The following is a 12,248-nucleotide window of genomic DNA, read 5'->3' on the forward strand; positions in this document are numbered from 1 at the left end:
CTCTTTCTTTTGATGACCACGTAAAGATCACTGCCGGTCGTTGTTTTGGACTAATAAAATCTCAGAAGAAATTTTTTGATTTCCTCCCAATTGCAGCCAGAAAGTCAGTCGCGGTAGCCCTCATACTCTCCCGACTTGACTACTGCAACGGCCTTATGGCCGGAGTGAAAAAATCTACTCTCAGAAAGCTGCAGAGCATCCAACATGCTGCAGCTCGACTGGTTTTACAACTCCCCAGAAGGTCATCTGCGTCTGCAGCCCTTAACTCGCTTCACTGGATGCCACTGCATAAAAGAATCCTTTTTAAACTGCTCCTTACAGTTTTCAAAACCATGCAAAATACAGGGCCCCGCTATTTTGTAAACCGGTTCACGCGCTATAACCCCCAGCGCTGCCTGAGATCTTCTGGGACAAATCTGGTCCTAATTCCCAGATTCAAACTCAAGACCAAGGGTGGAAAATCTTTTAATGTTCTGGCAGCCGAAGCCTGGAACAATCTACCTGTCAACCTCAGATCCATAGAAAATGAGAACAACTTCAGAAAACTTCTCAAGACATGGGTCTATAAACAACAAGACTCCTCTGTCCTGGCTGCCATTTAGTTTCTCTCTTCCTTCACACCCCACTCTTTCAGTTATTTCTTCGCAGCTCGCCCAGCGCCATGATGCTCCCTTGGGAGCGAACGTTAGCGCTTTACAAATGCACATAAATATCAAATATCAAATATCAAATACCTTAGGCCAGGTGAAAAGCAGCTGCGTATCATCAGCATAGGCCATTATTTTGGCTCCCAGCTGTTCCGCCAGATAAAGTAGGGGAGTCATATATACATTAAAGAGTAAGGGGCTTAAAGTAGACCCCTGCGGGACCACTGTCGTCAGTCTCTTCGGCGAGGAGGTGTGAGGAGGCATCCAGACCTACTGTGTCCTATTACTCAGGAATGATGTTATCCAGTCGAGGGCAGGCCCCGAGATACCAACGGCCTCTAGTCTCGCAAGGAGCAGTGAGTGGGGCACCGTATCAAAGGCGGCAGAGAGGTCCAATAAAATCAGGACCGCTCTGCCACCCCCGTCCAGGCACTCCCGAACCGCCTCCGAGACCTCGACCAGTGCCGTCTCAGTACTTTATGCGGCTCTGAACCCTGACTGTGCTGGATGTAGTGCTTGGGAGGACTCGATGAAACTATCAAGCTGTCTAAATACCACCTTCTCACACACTTTTGCCAAAGCTGGCAACAATGAGATGGGCCGGTAGCTCGAAGGCGCTGTTGGGTCCAGTCCAACCTTTTTAAGAAGTGGTAGCAATTTCGCTTGCTTCCAGCTGCCCGGGACAGTAGCTGAGGATAGAGAAAGATTAATAATCTGTGTCACCTCCTGGTTAATGGTTTCCGTTATCCCTCCCAGAACCCTAGCAGGACATGGGTCTGAGGGTGACCCTGACTTTAAGGCCACCAGGACTGCCCGTATGTCAGATTCAGAAGCAGGCGAGAAAGCAACGAACTGGGCCTCTAATTTGTGTCTCTCCAGTAGCGGTAAAGCAGGTAGGGTCTGAGAAGTTCTCTGAACAGCTTCTAAGTCCAGTTGTATTTTCTTAAGGTCCACAGTATATCTGCGCTGATCCCTAAAAAAGACAGAATTGGCTAAATCTGAGGCCCTGATTACAAGTGCACGCACCATTTAGGGCACCTGATAAATAACAATACCACATGGTACAATATTTATAAGGTGCAATGAGTAGCACCTATTACAAGTTTGAGGGGGATAACATGCAGATATTAGTGTTTATTGCACCCAAATCCAAATGGTATGGTAATTAACGCACATATTTCCCCTGTTAAATTTCGGCAGGTGTGACCTGCCGAAAGTTAACAAAGTGTGAGGTATTTAGCGCATCTGATAATCATCAAATACCTTTTAAACCGTAATTGTGACCCAATACGTAAGCAGGAGTTTACCTACAAGTCTGAATTAACCATCCCACTCAAGATTAGGCTGTAAGTGTTTTGCTCATGAGCCAAATAGCAATAATTTCAACAGTCAATTAGCTCAGTTTAATAGCGGGAATGCAGAAAGTGATGCTCCTAAAAGAAAAAATGAAATTAGGTAAATAGAACCAGAACGCGGAGGTCAAGCTGTTTCTTCCTAGAGGGTTGCATTTTGAAAGATATGCAAGTTCCTAAGTCTCTTTTAAGGAAATGGCAAAATATTAATAATACTGTTTGCAAAAGCTCCTACAACCAGAAGCATCATTCCTGCGACTAAGGGCCTCATTGCGTAGCGACTCGTTAAGCCTCCAACCGCATGTTGAAGGCTTTCCGAGTCACATCGCGGGTTTCTATTTCAACCCCCTGCATTACAATGCAGGCGGTCCAAAGTGAAACCGCCCGGTCATTCCGGTGGATTCCGATGGGCTCAAGAAATCCGACAGGCCGGCTTGAGGCTTCCCTAGGGCAAGCATTTCCGCCGTTGGGATTACGATGTTGGTTTCCAACAGGCCTTCCATGTCATGCTTTCTGACATGGAAAACCTCATGGAAAGCAAGTTGGGTGTCCCCTAGCAGGGCCCCCTTCTCCCTGTGGTCTCCAGTTAGGGGCCGATGGGGCACCTATGGTGCCCCCATTAATCCCTGCACCGCATGGCAGATACCTTGAGATGCCTGCCAGGCTGTGCAGGGATTTACAGATTCTCCCATTTTTCTATGGGAGCTTATGCAATGGCTGCTTTACAGTCGAAGCAAACTCCTATGGAGACATGGTGCAATCGCATTGTAATGCTGCGGTTGGGAGCCCCAACTGGAGGTCAGTCGGCCCCGATTCCGCAACTTTGTCGGTTGGACGTGAGTCAGCTCGACATCCTAATAAGGCCCTTCATTGGGATGAAATAGCATAAAAAGCATATTGAAGGAGATTTGGTAAACTACCTAACATATAAGTGGGTGAGAGCACACGGGTAGGGCGACTGACTCTAGAATCTGGGGATCACGGTTCGATCCCCGGCACTGGCGGCAGATTATAACTGCACCATGTGTCTCTGGGCAATAGCTTGCTCAATCTTCCTGACGGCCCCCGGCGCCAAGAGACCCTTACGGGTGATTGTGCGCTTTACAAATGTGGATTAATATTATTTATTATTATAAGTATATAGAAATAACTCTAATAGCTAGTATATGCAGTAGACCTTTGTACTCTCTACCATTCCTATTTGACTCGTAGAGTATATCCATTTGTATCTCTTTCTTGAGTGACTTTACTATTTGTACATTTGCAATTTTTCTTTCTGTTTGTATCTCTTCCTTGTATGACTTTACATCTTGTACATTTGCAATTTTTTCTGTTTGTATCTTTAATGTAACGCATGTAATCCTAAATCCTTATGTTTTGCAACTGGTTCTTATGAAAAGCGCTCTGACACCTTCGGGTAAAGTTTGCGCTATATAAAATCGCATTAAATAAATAAATACAAATAAATGAATAAAACATTATATAAATTAGCAAATTATGTTTATATACATATTATGGAAATCACAGTTCAGGATGGGTCTCATGCATTGAACGCCCACTAAAACCAAGGCATAAACAAGTACCTTGTTCTACAAACATTGTAAACTGTGCTTGCTCAGTACTACTCATGCATTCAACCACAGATAGATGTAAGTCTGATTGGACTTGCCATAAATCAAGCCTGTTGCCACAGGCATAGCCACATGCCCCAGTATTAGATGCACTGGGGTACTGAACCAGCAGAATCTGCATAAATGCATATTGTCTAGAATCTCTATCAATGTATCAAAAGCAAATATGAGAATTCAGACAGTCTCGTAGATACAGAAGAAAATACACTAATATCTAATTACATTATCAGCAATAAATATCATTTTTAAGCTAACATTTTCATTACGATAAATGAGAAATAACTAGGAATTTCATGTTCATAACTTTGACAATTTTTTGAAAACAATAAACATAATCAAAGGATAGCAGAGATGAAACTGGCGATTCAAAGACCTGGGGCAAGATTACATATTTTACATTGGTGAGTGGGCAATTTTGTACTGGTGACCACATAACTGACAGACAAGGGTAAATATAAATTTGATTTGGTATAAATGTTTTTTTTGTTGCACTAATGCCTCATGCCCATTTACACTGGTATGCCAGAGCAAATTCTTAGGAGCTGGGTCATAAGTTCAAAATTGCTTCTCCCTGGTGCAATGCATGAAATCCAGCCCCAATAATTAGCATTCTAGGCAGTCATAGATTAGATGTCCCGAGAGACAGGAAGAGCATGGAGAAGAAAGCAGGCAGGGGTCCAATTAGAAGACGTCTTGTAAAGCTTACCTATTCCTTCACCCACTCTATCCTTGAACACACCACCCGCTTGCATGCGGAAATTAAAATGTACATGCTAACTACAGAAAAGAAATTGCTAACATTAGCTGCTACATTCTTTGCAAGCATACTGTAAGCAGAATTCTGGATTTTCCTTCTGTAAATCACATTTTCCTTGAAATGCTTTAGATTTAAACAGTTACCAAAATGAAAAATAAAAATAAAACGAAGCTGGCACTTATTCTCAAAGGACGGAAGCAAAAGTCCATCTGGGAGCATTTGCATTTTATAGTTACACAGCTCAGCCAAAATGGTTGTATTACTTCAATTCAAGCTATAAACTTACAGTAGTGCATTCTAGGCTATATGACCAGGAAGCAAGCATAAGCATACCAAGGTAAAGGGAAAAAGCAGTTGAAAATTTATATATGTGTTATTATCGAACAGACGTTCTACATAAAGGGCCAGCTAACATATATTGTTATCAGTGCAGTGAGGCTTTTTGCACGGGAATTTTGCATTGGAAGTTGCATCAAATGCCCAGTGACCGGTGCAAAACTATTGCTGCACACGTGCCCGGCTCTATTGCAAATTTGTGTAATCTGGCCTTTAATCACTTATTTAATAGGGAAGATTGATTTAACAAAGGTTTCCTATACGTAGCAATAACATATGTTTCTGATCCCATATTTTTCGGCCAACGTAAAAGAATAAATATTTATATCAAAATGTTTTGACACAACTAGCAACATTGTACGTGTCAATTAAAACATTTCATATATTATAAAGGAGTTCTACATGTATTTGTTCTCTCCTGGTAAAAACGGTAGCTCTTTAATTCCAGATTGCCACAAATAAAGGAGGATGCATGTGTATATGATGGGAACTTGAAAATCGAAGGATGAGGCCTTTCAGTAGCCAAGGCTTAAAGCAGTTACAGAGCCAAATACATGTTAACAAATATTACATAAAAATGCCTATTTCTTGGTGTTTTGCTCTGAACTGTGTTTGAAATAGTTATATGTGCACCAATGTAATATTACCCAATGGTATCACAATATACACAATCCTAGAATCCAAATTCGTGTGACAATGAAGTGTGATTTGTTTGTTTGAGTTGTTGGATTTTTTTGGCATATAAATGTACAACTGCTATTGTGGATTGCTTGCAGGATGGATTATCTGGCAAAATAAGAAACTGTGCATCACCCACCAACCTGCCCATCGATTTGCTCCTCCGGTCAGAGTAATAACATTTTTTCCTGTAAAAATAGTAGAGGTTAGCTGAAAACATTGCTTTGTAAAAGTAGAGTCATCGAGGACGGCTACCATTGTGCTAGGACTTTGGCAAACTTTCACATTTATGCTTGCATGATTGTTGGAAATATACTATGCGCCAGTAGCAAATACTTTAAGGTGAATAATAACAGTCCACCGAGCTATAGAATAATGGCAAATTCATGCATTTGTGGTTTCTGAGATAATACAGGGTTTGATAGGAGCAAAGCGCAAAACCTTTCACGTAAAACAGCGGTTGTGGCTTCATGGAACTAGATTTATGTTAATAAACCCCTGAGTAGCAATCTGTCAGTTTGTTTCTCATAGTCTTCACAAATGCAAAATATATTTGTAAAGCCCAGCATTTCTCATTTCTTCTGAATCATAGCACTTGGAGGGAAGGGGCTTAATATATATGTTCTTTAAAACTGAGGGTACGATTCACAAAGGGTGCCCACACTCGTGCTGGAGAACTCGTGGTTGGGCTGGACCTCTGTACTGCAGTTACGCATTGCTGGGCCTCAGCACTCGTGATGGATTCCCACTGTCGGGCTGGACCTCTGTACTACGGTCACTGATAGTGGGCCTCAGCACTTGTTATGGAGGCCTGCGGTCGTGGCTGGACCTCTGTACTGCAGTTACACATTGCGGGGCCTCAGCACTCGTGATGGATGCCCACGGTCGGACTGGACCTCTGTACTACCATCACTGATGGCGGGGATCAGCAGCGTCATGGAGACCTGCGGTCGGGTTGTACCTCTGTACTGCAGTCACACATTGCGGGGCCTCAGCACTTGTGATGGATGCCCCTGGTCGGACTGGACCTCTGTACTACCGTCACTGTTGGCGGGGCTCAACACTCGTCATGGAGGCCCGCGGACGGGCTGGACCTCTGTATTGCAGTTACACATTGCGTGGCCTTAGCACTCGTGATGGATGCCTACTGTCGGGCTGGACCTCTGCATTACGGTCACTGATAGTGGGCCTCAGCACTTGTTATGGAGGCCCGCGGTCGTGGCTGGACCTCTGTACTGCAGTTACACATTGCGGGGTCTCAGTACTCGGGATGGATGCCCACGATTGGGCTGGACCTCTGTACTACCGTCACTGATGGTGGGCCTCAGCACTCGTCATGGAGGCCCCGCGGTCGTGGCTGTACCTCTGTACTGCAGTTAAACATTGCAAGGCCTCAGCATTCATGATGGAGGCCCCGTGGTAGTGGCTGGATCTCTGTAATGCAGTTACCCATTGCCGACCCCCACCACGACTGCAGGCTCCCTGGCCAAGGCAGCGGGGTCTCCACCAAAAGTGTAGAGGCCCTTTGTGAATTGGCCCCTGAGTGTTGCAGTTTTTGAATACTTGGTTAGAAGTCCGGGAGAGAAACAATATTTATTTCCTGTATACTCTGAAAGTCTTGGTTTCCACTCATTTGTGGCCCTCATGTTTAATGTACAACATTACATCAGCTGTACTTCATCATTGATCCTCATTATGGCTTGTACCATCCTGGAGCTGGTTATTGTCCCTTCTTGAAAGATGTGGCAGGGCTGCTCAGGCTAGCCAATTCCTATGGGGTTGGTTCAAGTCTGGTTATTTATGACTGGTCTCTGTCTGTGGTGAAACAGTCAGCAAAAAACATTACAGACTAGACTGCACCTTTAAACTCTTGCCAGAGTCAGTTTTGCAATCATTCTACACACAATATCTTTGTGTTTTACTTGAATGCTGCAACAGCAAAGGGCATCACAAGACATGCATCCATGTTCACTGGGCCACAAGACTGAAGCTTTACCTCACACGGTTGACACTGGTCTGAAGTTGCCTGTGTTCACTTTTAGAGAGCATCTGGCCTAGCAGTTGGGCTTGGACTGTTCCTTTCAGTGCAGAGGCAAGCCTGCTATGCATATAGCTGGCCCTTGTCTCGCGTGGCATAACTGACAAAAAACTGATGGACTATAATGCATCCGAATCATTGTTGCTGACTGGGAGAGTCCAAATATTTCCCCCGTTTTCCCCGGGGTGACAGTATATATATTACACTATTATCTATGCGAGGTGGAAAAGGTGCAAGACTGTTCTGAGGGTTCAAGCACAGAAATGTCAATACTGCTTAAAAAAATTCTATTTATTTATATGTAACCTGCTTTTACTAATTGCAAAGTACTAGTATGGCTATGATGTATATGGCATAATGACAATTATTCTTCTGCCCTTAGTACACTACCTGGAATCATGCATGAGCCCTTTAAGAAACTGCAAAATAAAGGACCCAATTTATATGATGGCAGAGAGGAAACGCTATTGCAACAGCATCAGAGTTCCCTTCCCACCAACATAATGGTCCGCCTGCCCAATTTAAATTTGGGCAGAACTTAGTTTGTAGATGGGGAGACTACTTCATTCCCACTTTGTTCAAACTTCCCTAATGGACTGATGGGATAAAGGCCATCATCAATTTATCTGTATGTCCACCCACCTAATTTAGATGGGCGGATATGCAGACTCTTTTCAGTGCCCATCCCCACCAGACAAATCTGGCTGTATTGGGCACAGAAAAGTGCTCACTGCTGCCCTCACCATGGGGAGAATTTTCCATGGCAAGGGGCGCACTATTCTTTTTTAGTTAAAAAAAAAATCCCAATTGAAATTTTCTTTTTGAAAATAAGAAGAAAATTCTACATTTCAACTACAGCTCCATAATGTTGATGGAGCCATCCATCAAACTTACAATGCTTTGCAGGAAATTCTGTGACAGTGGTTCCTGTCAATGCTTCAAATGCCTGCTGGGTCAGCAGACTGGAATGCCGCCAGTGATTACCAGTGGCTGAGATTAATTTAACCATTACATCTATCACTTTTTTGCATACTTTAGTGTGTTATCCTAAGTGGGACTGGTACGCCCAGATGTTGGTTTCATGCACATTGTATCACTGGAACAAAGCCATACCTGGCTGATGACTGCTAAGTAAGTCAAGCTGGTCCTGGGTTGCTAGTGTTTTGGTTCAGAGAACCTGACTTCACAGTTAGGGATGGAATGTTTTCACTGGAGCATGGTCCAAACTGAGGTGGCATAGTGTAAAAAATAACTATGACTGGGATGAAGTCCTGAATAATTATCAGTGAATAAGATTCATTTAAACATTCCATCCATAACTTTCATTTATACTGTAATGTGCCACACTATAAGGAACGGGTATGCTTAGATGTGGATCCCATTACGTAAAAAAACAATGTTCACAAGTAACTCTTTTGACAAGAACAATATACGTTCTGCAAGATGATATAACTTGCTAGATTTAATTAAAAAACACAAAACAGAAAAATGTATATCAAAACATAAAGGATAGACAGAAAGATCTTAGGGTGGATCATTTAGACAATATTAAATAGGTATAGAAACCCATAAGACAACGGATCTTAATCGTGCTCACTTCAGCCGAAGTGAGTGTGATTTTTTTTTGTAATTAAGGCAGTAATACATACCACAGAAAGTAAGAAAAATATTTCAAGTTCATACAATATGTACAATCTGAACCTCAGTGGAGTGAACATAACCTAACAGTGGTGCAAGAAAAATTGTAAGATAACATAACTGAATGCAGTGGTTATTGGTTCTCTCTTTATGCAGACTGCATAAAGAGAGATCCTATATATAAAAAACACCAATACAATCCAATGTATCATAAACTCTAAAGGCTCCTCTTCACCTATGCTTCCAATAACCACTGCTTTCACTTATGTTAACTTACAATTTTTCTTGCATCACTGTTATGGTCACTCCACTGGGGTTCACAAAATCAGGTTCAGATTGTACATATTGTATGTACTTGAAATATTTTTCTTACTTATATTACCAATTATTACCAAATGTATTTCTCCATTAACATATGCAGTTGGCTCAGATACTATCAACACACTCCCTTTCGCAAAATAAAGACAGTTATCTCCAAATGGGTTATGGAGCAATTGTCATAATGTACTATGGGATTCATTGGTGTTTAAGACATTTTACTGTGAAGTAAAAATGGTTGGGCAAGCTAGCTCCTTCTATACTAAGGCAAGTATGGACATCACATATGTTTATTTTATTAGCACATTTGGTTATAAAAATGAACCATTTAACAAACGCAGGAAGATAGATAGATGGATAAATAGATAGCAAAACTTCAATTATCAATATAATACTTAAAGGTCAATTTAAGCACTGCATATTAGAGCACTGAAAACAATCTAGAAACAAAGACAATCCGGCCATATTAAATTGGTTTATAATTGGTCGATATAAATGAAGGTTTCTCTAACATCTGCTAGAAAGTGTCCTGTTATCACAATTCGGTTTTAAACACAAAGGCAACACTAAAGTGTCAATAAAGTAAAAACAAAGATACTGTCACTAAAAGGAACTACCTTGTGTGCTGATGTGCTCCTTGTGAAAGAGCAAAAAGCAGTCACTCAAAGTGAGGTTGGCTTGGGGCTGAAGTAGGCTGAATCTTGGCTCAATGCTGTATGCTGTAGTTGGTGGATTCAAAATGTGAATGGCAAAATAAGAGATGAATAGAGCTGTCTGAAAGCCCCCTTAAAATAAGTAAGCTATTCATATTATTTATTTACAACAAGGGGTGGTGAGGGACAGAGTCTCTGAATTAAGCAGAAAGCTCTCACCCAGTCAAGAGATGAGGGCTAGATCCAACACCGTTTTTTAGCTCACTGCACCATCCCAGTTTCAGAACCTGGCTGTATGCAAATTAGTCTGTTCCTGTCCCAGTGCATGATGGGAACAGGGCAAACCAAACTACAAAAGCCAATTCTTACACTGGGAAGGAAACAAGCTCCCGGGGACCGGTTTCTGGCATTACAGCCGTCTTCGGCCCGGTTTGCTTGAATCCTGATGGTGCAATGAGCAAGGGTCTCACATCTGAGAATACCCTTCCACGCTTAGGGTGGACAAAAATATTTACAACAAGGGGTGGTGAGGGACAGAGTCTCTGAATTAAGCAGAAAGCTCTCACCCAGTCAAGAGATCAGGGCTAGATCCAACACCGTTTTTAGCTCACTGCACCATCCCAGTTTCAGAACCTGGCTGTATGCAAATTAGTCTGTTCCTGTCCCAGTGCATGATGGGAACAGGGCAAACCAAACTACAAAAGCCAATTCTTACACTGGGAAGGAAACAAGCTCCCGGGGACCGGTTTCTGGTATTACAGCCGTCTTCGGCCTGGTTTGCTTGAATCCTGATGGTGCAATGAGCAAGGGTCTCACATCTGAGAATACCCTTCCACGCTTAGGGTGGACAAAAATATTTACAACAAGGGGTGGTGAGGGACAGAGTCTCTGATTTAAGCAGAAAGCTCTCACCCAGTCAAGAGATCAGGGCTAGATCCAACACCGTTTTTTAGCTCACTGCACCATCCCAGTTTCAGAACCTGGCTGTATGCAAATTAGTCTGTTCCTGTCCCAGTGCATGATGGGAACAGGGCAAACCAAACTACAAAAGCCAATTCTTACACTGGGAAGGAAACAAGCTCCCGGGGACCGGTTTCTGGCATTACAGCCGTCTTCGGCCCGGTTTGCTTGAATCCTGATGGTGCAATGAGCAAGGGTCTCCTTTCTGGTGAAGAATTGGCTTGGTAGTTTAGTCTGCCCTGTTCCCATGATGCACTGGGCCAGGGACAGACTGATTTGCATATAGCCAGGTTCTGAGCTGGGATGGGGCATTGAGATAAATAACGGTGATGGATCAAGCCCTGATCTTTGGACTGGGTAAGAGTGGCCTGTTTAACTCAGACACTCTGTTCATCACCACCCCCTTTTTTAAATCGTTTTTGGCCACTATAGGTGTGGCAGGGTATACTCAGACATGAGTCCCTTTCTCACTGCTCAATCAGGATTCAAGCAAGCCGGGCCGAAGAAGGCTGAAATGCCAGAAACCGGTCCCCGGTAGCTTGTCTCCTTTCTGGTGAAGAATTGGCTTGGTAGTTTAGTCTGCCCTGTTCCCATGATGCACTGGGCCAGGGACAGACTGATTTGCATATAGCCAGGTTCTGAGCTGGGATGGGGCAGTGAGATAAATAACGGTGATGGATCAAGCCCTGATCTTTGGACTGGGTAAGAGTGGTCTGTTTAACTCAGACACTCTGTTCATCACCACCCCCTTTTTTAAATCGTTTTTGGCCACTATAGGTGTGGCAGGGTATACTCAGACATGAGTCCCTTTCTCACTGCTCCATCAGGATTCAAGCAAGCCGGGCCGAAGAAGGCTGAAATGCCAGAAACCGGTCCCCGGTAGCTTGTCTCCTTTCTGGTGAAGAATTGGCTTGGTAGTTTAGTCTGCCCTGTTCCCATGATGCACTGGGCCAGGGACAGACTGATTTGCATATAGCCAGGTTCTGAGCTGGGATGGGGCAGTGAGATAAATAACGGTGATGGATCAAGCCCTGATCTTTGGACTGGGTAAGAGTGGTCTGTTTAACTCAGACACTCTGTTCATCACCACCCCCTTTTTTAAATCGTTTTTGGCCACTATAGGTGTGGCAGGGTATACTCAGACATGAGTCCCTTTCTCACTGCTCCATCAGGATTCAAGCAAGCCGGGCCGAAGAAGGCTGAAATGCCAGAAACCGGTCCCCGGTAGCTTGTCTCCTTT

General features: G+C 43.3%; 1 protein-coding gene across 1 annotated transcript in view; it reads right to left on the bottom strand.

Moving 5' to 3' along the window:
* ANO3 (anoctamin 3) overlaps positions 1-12,248 on the bottom strand; it is a 1,465,374-nt gene that overhangs the window by 977,088 nt on the left and 476,038 nt on the right. The window contains exon 5 of the mRNA XM_086959492.1: positions 5,545-5,589. Coding sequence (XP_086815618.1) covers positions 5,545-5,589 — 45 coding nt within the window. The remainder of the gene's footprint in view (positions 1-5,544; positions 5,590-12,248) is intronic.

This window comes from Lissotriton vulgaris, chromosome 2_2 (genome assembly GCF_964263255.1).
Source record: "Lissotriton vulgaris chromosome 2_2, aLisVul1.2, whole genome shotgun sequence".
Lineage (NCBI taxonomy): Eukaryota > Metazoa > Chordata > Amphibia > Caudata > Salamandridae > Lissotriton > Lissotriton vulgaris.